The sequence below is a fragment of the Mus pahari genome, chromosome 3 (assembly GCF_900095145.1).
Source record: "Mus pahari chromosome 3, PAHARI_EIJ_v1.1, whole genome shotgun sequence".
Taxonomy (NCBI): domain Eukaryota; kingdom Metazoa; phylum Chordata; class Mammalia; order Rodentia; family Muridae; genus Mus; species Mus pahari.
In genome coordinates this window covers 137675232-137690004 of record NC_034592.1, presented here as the reverse complement: position 1 = coordinate 137690004, position 14773 = coordinate 137675232, and the positions used below count along the sequence as shown (strand labels likewise).

General features: G+C 43.2%; 1 protein-coding gene and 1 pseudogene across 1 annotated transcript in view; one reads left to right on the top strand and one right to left on the bottom strand.

Moving 5' to 3' along the window:
- Pigu (phosphatidylinositol glycan anchor biosynthesis class U) overlaps positions 1 to 14773 on the top strand; it is an 82380-nt gene that overhangs the window by 37777 nt on the left and 29830 nt on the right. The window contains exon 7 of the mRNA XM_021192865.1: positions 8089 to 8186. Within this exon, the coding sequence (XP_021048524.1) occupies positions 8089 to 8186 (98 nt within the window). The remainder of the gene's footprint in view (positions 1 to 8088; positions 8187 to 14773) is intronic.
- Positions 4617 to 5005, bottom strand: LOC110318106 (annotated as a pseudogene).

Sequence of the window (14773 nt, the reverse complement as noted above, 5' to 3'; positions counted from 1 at the left end):
TTTTTTTTTTTTTGAGACAGTGCCTCTCTATATAGCTATGGTTGTCTGGAACTTACTATGTAAATGAGGTGACCCTGAACTCAGAGAGATCTGCCTGCCTCTGGTTCCTGAGTGCTGTGGTTAAAGGCATGTGCCACCATACCTGGCTTATTCTTCTCTTGAGAGCCTATCTTAAAGTAATACACAGGGTTGGGTATGTAGCTTACTTGCCTATCATATACAAAGCCATAGGTTCAATTCCCAGCACTGCATAGATTTTGTGTGCTGGGGTTCTTTCTAAAGTAATACAGACATTAAACACACATTTGTCATTTGCTTTGTAATTTTCATTTTCATTTTAAAAATTAGGAGTAGTTCGAGCAAGCTGGGTGTGGTGGCGCATGTCTTTAATCCCAGCACTTGGGAGGCAGAGGCAGGCGGATTTCTGAGTTCAAGGCCAGCTTGATCTACAAAATGAGTTCCAGGGGGGGGGGCTGGAGAGATGGCTCAGTGATTAAGAGCACTGACTGCTCTTCCGAAGGTCATGAGTTCAATTCCCAGCAACCACATGGTGGCTGTGACGGGATCTGATGCCCTCTTCTGGCAGGTCTGAAGGGAGCAAGAGTGTGCTCATATATGTAAAATAAACTTAAAAAAAAGGGGGGGGGGCTGGAGAGATGGCTCAGCGGTTAAGAGCACTGACCGCTCTTCTGATGGTCATGAGTTCAAATCCCAGCAACCACATGGTGGCTCACAACCACCCGTAATGAGATCTGATGCCCTCTTCTGGTGTGTCTGAGGACAGCAACAGTGTGTACTTAGAAAAAATAATAACATAAATCTTTGAAAAAAAAAAGAGTTCTAGGACAGCCAGGGCTATACAGAGAAACCTTGTCTCGAAGAAAAAAAAAGGAGTAGTTCAAGCATTTGGTAAGAATAGAAGAGACTTATACCAAACAAAAAGCAAGTCTTTCTCCACCCTCCCCCTATCTTCATGTCTCATAGACATTTGTTCTGAAGCCTGGCTCTCCCCTAATGCTGGACATTTATTTTCTACTGTCGTCTGCTATAAATAGAGACTATCCCAGTGTTCCTAATCTATTAAAATATTTGAAGAATTCTCTCGTAGTTGCACTCTCTCTGAACCGCTTTGATTCTTCAAGTATATGAATAATGCCTAGTAAGAGATCGTTCAGTAAAACTGGATTAGTTGTACATTCTTCAAGCCCTGTTTCTGTTGCATTGCATAAGCAGTAAAACTAAAGATAGTATAATTCACTTTCACTTACTTGTTTTGACTTTTTGAGGCAAAGTCTCACTCTGGCCCCTGGTTATTATAGCTCAGATATAGACTGAGATCAGCATGGTGGTGCAGAGATACAGTGGGGTCTGGAAGGAGCTTGTTTAGGCTGATGTCCCTTTGTATCTCCACTTCCTGATCTGTAAGATGGGGATGTGATCAAAAGGCCTGCAGTTTATGGTTTATGGCATGCTCACAGTTCTGTTTGGAACAAAGTAGTGCTCCAAGTTTCGCCATTGGTATGCTTAGATTGCTTTGAGACAGCCTTCCCTGTTGAAAGAGCCCAGTTGGCAAGGGATGTGAGTGCATTGGTTCTCTCCGGAGCCGCTCCTCTGCCTCCTGTTGCCTCAGATGCTGGTGCAATTTCCTTTTCTGGTAGTCCTATGGGACCTCAGCCCTTTTGGGCAGTATTCCAGTCTGTCCCACTGCCTGCCCGCCCTGGGACAGGTCACTGTCTACGACCCAGTCTCTAACTATGTATCCTTGCTACATCCATATCCTGAGCTAGCCACTGGCTTCTTGTCTCATTCCTATGTCTGTCTCCTCCTGCCTCTGCCCTGCTGTTGTGTCACTTACCCAGGCCCTCAGGAAGGTGCAGTCCCTGAGGCACCTTCCTGTAGAGGCTTGTTTTGGCCCCCACCCTGATACAGAGTCAGAAAACATATTCAGAGTTAGATTGGGTAATGTCATTCCCTAATATAGCAGTCTAGTCCTGTATCTACTTAGCCAATTTATCCTAATGTTTCTGTCTGTGGTCAGGCCAAAGGTGAAGTTTTGCTCATGAAACCTAGAGCTTATATGGACTGCACTTGCAAATACTAATAAGTTGTACTCATATTCCTCTTGACACAAGTTTTCCTGGTTAGACATTATCTCAGTTGTAGAAATATAAACACTGGGCTGGAGATGTAGCACAGTTGGTAGAATGATTGCCTCGCTGATATAATCCCTAGCGCTTCATAAACCTGAGGTGGCGGCCTCTGCCTGAGGACCTAGAATTTGGAAAGTAGAGACAGGAAGTCCAGAAGTTCAAGGTCATCCTCAACTACATTGCAAGCCCAAGGCCAACATGAGTGATAGAGGAACCTGTCTCAAACAACAAAAAGGGGGGGGGGTAGAGAAGGTAAGGTTTCTCTTGTGAACACTGGTAGCGTTCTGCCTCTTAATCTGGGTACCAGGACTTGGTAGTTCATAACACTTCATTTATCTTTGTACTAATGACTCCTATGTCTTTCTTTTTTGTTTTTGTTTGTCTTGAGAGAGGATCTCAAGTATTCTAGGCTGACCTTAAACTCACTCTACAGCAAAGATTGACTTTGAACTCTTTGATTCTTCAGTCTCCATGTCCATGTCACTTGTCCTTGTCCAGAGTCCCTGCCCCACTCTGTTAATTCGCATCCTGCCTATTCTTAGCACACTGTTACTTTGCATCTTCCCATTCTGCTGTGCTGTTTCTTAGATGTGGGTCTCACTTACTCACTGTTCAAAGCTCAGGTGTCAGCATCCCGATGGGTGTGGCCTGCCTCTGCCTACTTTCCTATATTTTGTGTTGTTTACTGGGAACGCCATGAGGACACACCTGAGTCACCAGTCTCTTTGACACCCAGCGTATGTTTGACACGGCAGACTCTGGTGTTTGCTTATCACAGTTTGTCTGGAATATTTGGTCACCTTTTACTTTTTTCCATATTCCCTGCCCCTTTGTCATCCACATATCCTAACTGGATGCCTTCTTCATTCTTCTTACCCTTTTTATATTTCCTCAAGACCTACCAGCCCTTTCTAAGTCTTTGTGCACTTCCATGCCTGTCTTGTCTCATACCCAGACACCAGGCCATTAGCTGTAGGAGCATCATGCTTCTACCCCAGAATTCATCATTTTATTCTAGAAAGCATCCCCACACCAGGCCCCTACCATTCTGAGTCCCCAAGTGTCCATCTGTAGGATCTGATCCAGTCTAAAGTAGATTTGTGTTGTGCTTCTCAGGTTACATTACCCTCTGTTAATGCTTTGTGGCTTCCTCCTCAAGAGCATTGCTTTGCCTTATTGTGTCTGTTTTTTTTTTTTTTTTTTTTTTAATAGGGTTTCTCTATTAAACTATCTGGGCACTCAATCTGTAGACCTTTCTGGCTGACCTTGAACTCAGAGATCTGCCTCCCGGTGCTGGGATTAAAGGCCTGAGCCACCACTTCCAGTTATGTGCTTGCTTTTAAAAAGACTCTCCTATGTATTACTGATTCATTCATCCTGTCAGTTACACATTCGTTGTGTGTGCTGCAAAAGGAGGAGAGTTGGAATTAAGAACAGCTTACTGCCCTTGAGAAATTCCCAAGGCAAACAGGGAAAAAAGGGCAAACTAGAGTCTCCTTAACTCGAGCTGGAAGGATGGACTGGGGTGATTGGGCAACTCTAGGTTCAGTATTTAACCTTACTTCTATGCCTTGCTTTCTACATGTGTGAAATGAATAGAATATGTAATTTTTATCACAATAAATGTGTCACAAGAAAGTGAGCTGAGAGTTCTTTCGCAAGCTGTTGTGGTGTTTCCCTGAAGGCCTCTTTGAGTCTGGCACCTTCTTGAAGTAGACATTACACAATGCATGCCACCTAGTAAGGGAGCAGCAAGTGTTAGCTGTAACTACTTTTCTTAACTGTGCTTGGGTTCTGTGACCACTGAGGGATGACAGGAAAAGAGCTTGGTCAGAAAGAATGGCCTGAGCACAGACACATGAATGGAAGGGCATACTGTTTTCAGCAATTGCAATGGTGGTGTAAGTGGAAGGCAGGTGTGTGGGCAGGTGATGAGAGGTGAGGAGACAAAGTGCAGATGGGGAGGCTCGTGTTTACTCTGGGAGTTTGAACCTAATCTGATTGATGAGATGGGACTTCAGAAGTCTGGTCTGGTCGGGTTGAGTTGGGTCAGTAGGTCTGTCTGCCAATCATTTCTGTCTCTCTGTCTCTGTCTCTCTCTCTCTCTCTCTCTCTTTCTCTCTCTTTATAGACTGGCTTTGAACTCAGAGATTTGCCTGCTTCTGCCTCCCAAATGCTGGGACTAAAGGCATGTACCGTCAGCACCACTACTACCACAGCCCAGCTTTCTTTTTGTGTTGTTTTGTTTTTTGTTTTCCAGTACAGAGTTTCTCTGTGTAACCCTTGCTGTCCTAGAACTAGTTCTGTAGACCAGACTGACCTTGAACTCACAAAGATTAACTTGCCTCTGCCTCCCAGGCGCTAGGATTAAAGGTGTGTGCCACCACCAGTGAGTGGGCTCTGGCTTTGGTTTTCTTTGTTTGTTTGGTTGGTTGGTTGATTTTCTTAAGAGTTAAATGTATTTATTCATTTCTTGCATTTGAGTAACTCTTCAATGATATTCTTGGCTTGAGATGCTTTGTCATGGTTCTTAACCACTATACAACTACAACCAACCACATTATGGTATTTCCCCTCTCGATCTACAGAGGCACACCCATTTCCCTGAGTTTCTTGCTGTCATCATATTTAATTAGTGTGATTTGGTGCTGAGCACAAAGGGCTTCCACCAACTTGACTTACACAGTCTTTTCACAGCTGGATGCAAGCACACAAAGATGGGCTTGGCCCTTGTCTGAGTCTTTGGCAGCTCTGAGAGTTCCACATGGTAGGCTATTGTAGACGAGAGTGTTTTCCAGTGCTTGTTGCTATAAAGCAGGATCAACAATTCCAGCAGCCATACCTTGTTTGCCCATGGCAGTGGCTTATGGGTGAAGTCCAATCTTGAATGCACTTGAGCCTCTGCTGCCCCGGTTTCGTGGCAGTAACAAGAACAAACTGTGTCTTGGTTTTTCAGGCAGGGTCTCAGGTAGCTCAGGATTGTTTCAGCTAAGTTGAAGGTGGTCTTGAGTTCCTGGTGCTCCTGCCTTGCCTTTGGGAGTGCTGATATTACAGGTGTTCACTGCAGTACCTGGCTTAGTCGTTTGGTGCTGTGAAGGACAGAGCCAACTAGAAAGAGATTGCTGAACACTGGTGACAGATGAGAGCAAGAGCTGACCTACACTTCAGAGGCGGACCTGTGGGCTTGGGGACTGGTGTAAGAAGGAATGTGGAGCTGGGGTATTCAGCTGGACTCTGATGTCACTAATAGGAGGCAGGTGGAGATGATTCTTCTTGCCTTAGATTTCCATGCAGGCACTGGGAAGGTAGCTCAGTGTTAGAGCACTTGCCCAGCAAGGCCATGGGCTACAGTCCCTAGTACTAATAAAATAATTAAAATTACTTATGGTATCATCCTAGGGCTGGGTGTGGAGGCAGATACCTTGAATCCTAGAACTCAGGAGTCAGAGGAAGGCAGATTGCTATGAGATCTGGGCTAACTCGATCTACATGGTGAGTTCCAGAACAGCCAGGGCTACATAGAGAGACTTTATGCATAAACAAACAAACAAACAAGAAGACAGATTGCTTCTTCCTGACCTTCAGAGTACATTTTAAAACATTTCTAAGTTCACTCTATTCCTCTCTTAGCCTTTTTTCTCTCTTGGGTCTTACAGAAGTGTTCCAGACAAACAATTACGGATTTTAGGCAATTAAGGCAGGAGGTAACTGTGTTTATTTTACTCTCTGGTGCCTCCTGGGGCAGAGAATGAGGTGATGGTCATGTATTTTCACCTTATTTGTACAAATGAATGATTTGGAATAATAGCCTCCTAACTCTGACAACACATACATGTATGGGCCTACCAGATGCATAGAGAACATGTGAAATAAAGAACTCTCTCTAGCATTTCTCCACTCTTGGCCAATTTCCCACAAATTGTTATTCAAACTTTTAGCAAGGTCAAGGAATCCCGAGCCTACTTTCACCTCTCTCACGGGTGCTGCCTCCCTGTCTCAGGGTGCCTTGGTTCTAGTTCCAGAGGCTATAACTCAGTAGATGGGAGGAGGCCTGTCTTGGTGTCAGGACTTGGCTAGGCCTGTTCCTGTGTCTGCTTAGTTGTTTTAGTAAGTCCCTGAGGTCCAGACCATCTTACCTGTTACTCATCAGTACAGCGGGGCAGTCTTATTCCAGGAACACTGCTCTTTGTCCTCGACACCCAGCTTCCTCCTGTCCCTGCCATCTCCCTACCTACTGTTTTGTTATTCTTAGTTTATAGTTTCTTGGTTTGAAGAATAAACGTTCAGAGTTCTTTTATTCTACTTGCTCATCTTTTTCTTATTCTATTTTTAAGATTAACTTTCATACATATGTGATATTATATTTGTTCCCATTCTTTTCTCTTTCCCGGTATTGTAGCTCTCCTCCAGCTTGCTCCCCTTCTCCCCCAGGTAGAATCCACTTTTTAAATTACATGTGTTCCATTACTGTGTTTCCCACCCTCCTTAAGCTCTTTTCTTTTCCTGTCATAACCCTCCTCTTCTGACTCTGACACACATACGTTCCTGCCTTTTCTTCTCCCGTGGTGACTCATGTTTCAGGTGTGTAGACCGCTTGAGGGTGACATTGCCCTCAGTAAAGGCACTTGCCATCAAGTCAATAGACATACTTTTTAGTGTGTGAAAGAGCTTATTGATCATCTCTATCTGTCCCTGGAGTGAGGGAAACCCGTAAACTTGCTTGGATTAGTGAAGAAGCGGTCCTCTTCTTCTGAAATACCGTTGTGAAAACTGCTGTTAGTTTTAGTAAGAAGTTGATCCTATGCTCATCAGAGGAACAATGAGTCTTGTTGGTTTATAAGCCGTAACCACCATGAGACATACACTTTGAACCATTATATTCAGCTGATTTCTAGGTCACTTTGAAATCTGTATTGAAACCTCTAGTCTTAGTTTAGAGGTACATTTTTTTGAAAGTTTTAAAAAGTAAAACATAAGTTGAGCCTGATGGCATAAGCTTTATTTTTTAAAATTTCATTTAGCAAGGTTTTATAAGTTTTCTATTCACATCACCATAGATTCTTTTAGTACATTCATAATGATTATATATGGTCCATCTTGTGTAGAGAATAGACTCATAATTAATGGAAAGAATATACTCTTAGTTTGATGTGAGGGCTTGGGGACTTACACAAAAGGATTGCTGCAAGTTTAACACCAGGTTAGGCTACAGAATGAAACCAAACAATAAACATCAATAATGTGTTTTTACTTAGAAAAAAAACAAACATGTAGCTCCAAGATAGAGGCGTTACAGGGTGATGAGCTATCGTGAGATCCAGAGGCCTCAGTTTCATAGCTCTGAGTGTCATGAGCAGGAATTGTAGAGGTTTTATAGCTCTGAACATCGTGAGCAGTAATTGCAGGTTCAGTGACTTTGTGCATTAGACATGGAGGTTAATAGACGTTATCTGTTTGTAAATCTTTGGACGGAGTTTTCGTTTGTTTGTTTTTGTTTTTTGTTTTGTTTTGTTTTGTTTTTTTTGGTTTTTCGAGACAGAGTTTCTCTGTGTAGCCCTGGCTGTCCTGGAACTCACTTTGTAGACCAGGCTGGCCTCAAAATCAGAAATCTGCCTGCCTCTGCCTCCCAAGTGCTGGGATTAAAGGCATGAGCCACCACGCCTGGCTGGACGGAGGTTTTATAGAATCTTTCTGACTCTGAAAAATTCTTAAGAAACATGTCTGTGGCATCACGGGTTGCTAAAGGTGGTGATTTTGACTTCCATGCTTGCCTTTCATGGGAACTAAACCAAGTAGTTTCCTTCTGTTTGAGTTTGCATAGTACCTCGCATATCCGGGAGCACTTGGGCATTTAGGAGTTTCACATTGATGTGGACTTGTTGAGTGAAGTCCTGATTGACGAGGCTGGGTTCTCCTACACCTTTGTTTCTCTTCACAGGCAGCGTTTTCCTCAGTGCTGTTTTTCTTGCCTTAGCAACATACCAGTCTCTGTACCCAATCACCCTGTTTGCTCCAGGACTTCTCTATCTTCTCCAGGTAAGCACTTGCTGGTGCCACGGCCCATGGTACTCAGCACATGGTACTCAGTACATGGTACTCAGCACATGGTACTCAGTACATGGTACTCAGCACATGGTACTCAGTACATGGTACTCAGTACATGGCCTGGTCCCTTCTGCAAGGGGTGGAGGAGGGGAGGGGGCTGTGGCAGGAAGGGCATAGGTCACTAACAGCATCTGGAGCTAGGGATGTACCTCAGTGGTTGGATGCTTATATAGCACACATGAGGCGCTGCTCCAATCCCTAATACCACAAAAACAAAACATTTTCAAAAATGTTTCTAGAATTGGGCCTTGAACTGAAGGTATCTTACTTCTTCTTGAAATGACAAAGACTAATGTGAAACAAAGGAGGCTTCAAAGTCACTAAGTTCTAACTGTGTCTTTCATTTTAAGTGTATAGAGACAGTTCACTTAAAATATTTGTAGCTGGGGTCCACTAACCACTATATTTTGTTTCACCCAATATACATAGATCTCTTTGAGTTATTATTCTTATCAAGAGCACTTACCTTGTAAGGGTCTTACAGCGATTAAACAAAATGGGAAATTTTAAACTGCCTGCTATTTTCAGTAAGCAGTTAACTCCACACTAATGAGAGTGATGGTAGGTATTATCCTTTTTTTGAAACATGACACGCTGACAGCCTCACACCATTACCCCTGGCTGACCTCTGCACTACTTTGGAACCCAGGCCCCTTTGCAATGACAAGAACATAGTAAGTGACCACCACAGAACACAGTGATCAAAGGATACCGAGGACTGACGTCTGTGGAGAGTACACCACGTGTGAAGTGCTTATGCTAAGTCCTCTGCAGACGTCATCTCATATTAACCTTAAAAGCTTCATGGGGTAGGTTATATTATTAGCCATGTGGTGACTAAATAGATTTCACTTGGCACATGAATTAAAACTGGAATTTTGGGAGGTACAGTCACTCACCTAAGCTGTCAAATGACAACACTGAGCTCTGTGCTCAGGCAGTCTGCCTGGAGTGTGCTCTCCAGCCATCTCTCTCTTCAGCTCATGAAGAATGTAGGCCTCAAGCTTGGTTGCAGAGCACCACAATCAGCATTCATGAGAGGCTCTGGATTTGACACTTAACTACTTCCCTACGCCATATAAAAGGGCACATATTAAATCAAGAGCTAGGTACTACATGCTGGATCCAAGTCCATCCTTAGAAGAGAGATGATGGCTGAAAGTGTGTAGTCAGCAACCCTGGGATTCAAATCCAGGAGAGCGATTTACAGGCCAAGTTAGACGATACACCTCACTCCTAAAACAGGTCGTATTTTACCATTCTAGCTTACTTGGTATATAGAGTCATATTGATGTACACAGTAGTAAATGGTTAAGTTATTCCTCTTTATTAGTCATGTATATATGTAGTAGAAATGTGTTTTTCTTTTCTTCTTTATGTGCTGCGAATTGACTGTAGGGCTTCACCCATGCTAATCAAGTGCTCTCACTAAGCCCCAGCCCTTTTCTTACTTTTTAAAAAATTTGAAATATTGCCTACTACATTGCCCAAGCTGTCCTTGTACTCACTGTGTAACTGGGATTACAGGCTTGCATTGCCAGGCCGAGCTTGAAGTAAATTCTTCCTCCTTCCTTCCCTCCCTCCCTCCCTCCCTTCTTTCACTTGCTTCCTTTGCTTGCTTGCTTCCTTTCTTTTTTCCTGTGTACCTTCCTTCTGTCCTTCTTTCATTCATCTTTTTTTTGTATATAGATGTGCATACATGTGTCGTGTGTTAGTGTGTGTGTCCATGTGAACATCCAGAGGCCAGGGAAGGAGGTATCTACCCTGTTCTAGCATTCTCTTCCTTGTTCCCTTGAGACAGGGTCTCCACTGAACTTGGAGCTCGGCTGGTAGACAAAAAGCCCCATGAATCAACTCTTGTCTGCACCCCAAGCAGTGCTAGGGTTGCAGGGATGTTGGCAGCCATGCCTGGGTTTTTGTTTTGTTTTGCTTTTTTGTTTTTGTTTTTTTCGAGACAGGGTTTCTTTGTGTAGCCCTGGCTGTCTTGGAACTCACTCTGTAGACCAGGCTGGTATTGAACTCAGAAATCTCCCTGCCTCTGCCTCCCAAGTACTGGGATTAAAGGCGTGTGCCACCACGCCTGGCTCATGCCTGGCTTTTTATGTGAGTGTGGGAGTTTTGAACTTGGGTCCTCAAGCTTGCACAGAGAAAATAAGTGCTCTTACTTTCTGAGCTTTCTTCCTAGCCAATGGAAAAAAAAATCTTCCTTATTTTCTAACTGGATATAAGTCTGTGAAAAGTTTTATAGTTATTATATGCAAATCCAGGTTGTTCATCAGAAAGCTTGAGCCAGACTGTGGTGTCACCAGCAGTGCCCACAGGAGAGTGGACTGCTTCCTTGTCTGCCAGCGCTGGCTTTTCTTTTCTTTTCTTTTCTTTTTTTTTTTTTTTTTTTTTTTTAGCAATTTAAGATTTCTTTATTTATTTATTATATGTAAGTACACTGTAGCTGTCCTCAGACACTCCAGAAGAGGGAGTCAGATCTTCTTACGGATGGTTGTGAGTCACCATGTGGTTGCTGGGATTTGAACTCCAGACCTTCGGAAGAGCAGTCAGGTGCTCTTACCCACTGAGCCATCTCACCAGCCCCAGCGCTGGCTTTTCAAGTTAGATTTATAGTTGCCAGTTTAATAGACAGATCATTATGTGGTGAAATTACTGTGTTTTGTTTTTCTTTTATGTTTTTGTTGAATCCAAGCACTGTGTAGACCAGGCTAGCCTCAATCTCAAGAACTTTGGTTGCCTTTGCCTCCCTGGTGCTGGGATTGAAGGCGTGCACTACCACACCTGGCATCTCCACTTTATATTTTGAGAGTTCCTCTCACTGAACTTGAATGAAGTTCGCTAATGCAGCTAGACCGGCTGGCCAGCAAGCCCTCAAGACCCACCGGCCCTGCCTCCTCAGAGCTGTGACTCCGGGTCCGTGAAACTATGCTAGACATTTTAGGGATGCTGGGGGATTTGAACTCAAAACCTCAAGCTTGTACAACAAGCACTTTAGACACTGAGCTAACTCTCTAGCCCATTTATTTCCTTCGTTCCCCTCTTCCTTCACCTTTCATCCTTTCTTCTTTCTTTCCTTTCCCCTTTTTGCTTCATCCTCCCAAATGCTGGGATTACACATGTATGCCACCATACCAGCTGGGTTTTCCTTCATCTTTTATATACATATCCTTTAGAAAAGCTGACCTGAGGCCAGGAAGATGGCTCATGTGGGAAAGGTGTTTGCCTCCAAGCCTAGTGACCAGAGTTATATCCCCAGAATCCAAATGGGAAAGGAGAACCGATTCCTACAAGTTGTCCCCTGACACTGTAGCACATGTATATACAAATACATAGATACAAATATTAATAAACAAATGTATTTTTAATGGAGCCTGAATATAGCAAGGCTTAAAATTTAAACAAGGTATAAAATGAAAAATAAAACTAAATAGATGATAAGTAGATAATAGTTACTACATAGATAATAGATGAAAATAGATAATAGATACTATATAGATAAGAAATAATAAATAAATAATAGATACTATATAGATAATAGATGAAAATAGGTAGCTGGGCAGTGGTGGCACATGCCTTTAATCCTGGCACTTGGGAGGCAGGTGGATTTCTGAGTTTGAGGCCAGCCTGATCTACAGAGTGAGTTCCAGGACACCCTAGGCTATACAGAGAAACCCTGTTTCTCACCCACCCACCCACCCCCAAAAAAGAAAGAAAGAAAGAAAATAGGTAATAGATACTGTATAGATAGTAGATGAAAATAGATAATAGATACTGTATAGATACTAGATGACAAATGTTTGATGATTGTATCATGTCAACCTTTTTTCTGTTCTTGAGATTTCTCAGAACAAGACAAAAGGGACTAGGAGACAGTTTCTGGCATCTTGGTTCAGACATCCTTGGTCTAGCTTTTGTCTTTAGTTTCCTTAGTTATAAAATAGGATAATGGGCCAGCAAGACGGATAAAGCAGTTGCCACATGAGCCTGACAACCTGGGTCAGATCCCCTGAACCCACGGTGGAAGAAGATACCTCACTTCCACACTCACACCAAGGCATGAGTGTACCATGCTTATGTTTCATGCACATACACAGAAACATACACAAACACAAAACACACAAACACACACACATATGCAATAATAATAATAATAAATAAAGCTTTAAAATGTAAAATGGGATAATGGTACCTGTTGAAATGGTTGATACATATTGGGTATGTAGAATATAGTCTAATAGAAGCTTGGTAGTATAGTTACTTGGTATCACATGACAACAATGTGGTCATGGAACAAACAGTTACCAGCTTGTAAATATGTGGAGCAATGTGGGGAAAGAAAACTACTTGTCTTCTAGAAGCAAAGGAACTCTAAAGTTAGTGTACTTCCTCTATTCACAAAATAAATCTACTTGGGCTGGAGAGATGGCTCAGTGATTAAGAACACCAACTACTCTTCCGAAGGTCCTGAGTTCAAATTCCAGCAACCACATGGTGGCTCACAACCATCTGTAATGAGATCTGACGCCCTCTTCTGGTGACAGCTACAGTGTACTTAGATATAATAATAAATAAATCATTTATCTAGAGACTGCAAAATGTCGATAGTGGATAAGCTAGTGTCTTATCAGAACCAAAGGCAAAGGCTGTTTTTCTGTTCTCTCAGGAGACACAGGGTCAGAAGCAGGGATGCTGCATCTGGCTCCCTGGTGAGTCACTGATGAAAATGATAGTTTGAGCCCATCTGGTCCCTTTCCCCAGCTCTGCTCTTCCTTTGACCTTGGCTTGGAGCCTAGTTTCCAAATTAGAGAGACGCTTACAGTGTATGATCTGATAGCACGCAGAATAAAACAGAGCCCTGGTATGCCCAGCACTGGAATCCACAGGGAAAAACAAGCTTAGTGCACAAGACTGAGAACCTGGATAGAGCCCTCATAGTGATACACGTCTGTAACTCCAACCCTTGTAACTGAAGCAGGGGTATTGTCCTCAGTTTGGGGCCAGCCTGATTACATAAAGGGGTCCAGGCTAGCATGGGCAACATAGCAAACAAAACAAACAAAGAAGTGGGGAAGGGGAGAAAAGGCTTGAGGCTGTGATGTTGGTGAGGGACACTAAGAGCTCCTGGCACCATCCAGGAAGGTTTTTTTTCTTCCCTCCTCCATTTTGCTTGGAATTTTCTCTCTGTCTCTGATATCTCTCTCTCTCTCTCTCTCTCTCTCTCTCTCTCTCTCTCTCTCTCTCTCTCTCTCGTTAAAATCTCCTACATAGGGGCTGAAGAGATGACTCCATGGCTGTTCTTTCAGAGAACCCACATTCAATTCCAGCATCCACATGGCAGCTCACATCTGTGATCCAACACCCTCACACAGACATACATGCAGGCAAAACACCAGTGGACAGGAAATAAAAATAAACAAATCTTTTAAAATTAGGAAAAGATCTCCTACATGTCCTTTTGGACTTCAGAGAATCTTACAAATATGGAACACGTCATGAGTTTGTGTATCATCCTGTGTAGCATACATGCTCATCATCTATCGTTCCAGTTTAATATATGTGCTGCCAAAGTGAGCATTTTGTAGTTCTTTTTTCTTTTTGTTTTTGTTTTTTAAAGATTTTTTTTATTTCATTTATGTGAGTACACTGTCGCTGTCTTCAGACACACCAGAAAGGGCATTGGATCCCATTGCAGATGGTTGTGAGCCACCATGTGGTTGATGGGAATTGAACTCAGGACCTATGGAGGAGCTGTCAGTGAGCCATTTCTCCAGCCTCACTTGGAATTCTTACAGCCTTGGACACCCATGAGTGCTTTGAGACCCAGTTCTCTGTCAGTGGCAACAACAGACACCAGGCTCTTTTGTAGGCACTCTTTTGATTCTTCTTCTTCTTTTTTTTTTTTTTTTGGTTTTTCAAGACAGGGTTTCTCTATATACCCCCGCCTGTTCTGGAACTCACTTTGTAGACCAGGCTGGCTTCGAACTCAGAAATCCACCTGCCTCTGCTTCCCAAGTGCTGGGATTAAACGCATGCACCACCATGCCCGGCTTTGATTCTTTTTTAAAAATACAATCTGGCCTCTTTTCTTTGAATTGAAGAACTTAAGCCTATGGCTTCCATACTTTTCTGTTTCTGAGGTCATTCATGATGCCTCACAAGGGGGTCAGTCCTATCAGGTTTTTCTTGACAATTTACAATTGCATCTTTCCCAGGCCTTCTGTAGGAGGAGCCCTTATTTAGACTGTTTACACCCTGCTCCAGTTACCCAGCATTTTCTGGTTGCCTCCCGTACGGTCCAGGGCTGAGGTGGCAGGCGTTAGCCTTTCCTTTTTCTAAATAGGCAAAATACAGGGCAGATCAAAGCACTGAACCTCTGGTCCCTCTGCTCACTACTCAGCTACTCTAGCCCTCCGTTATGTTCCAGGCTAGTGAGAGACCCTGGGGGGGGGAGAAAGGAAGGGAGAGAGAGAGAGAGAGAGAGAGAGAGAGAGAGAGAGAGAGAGAGAGAGAGA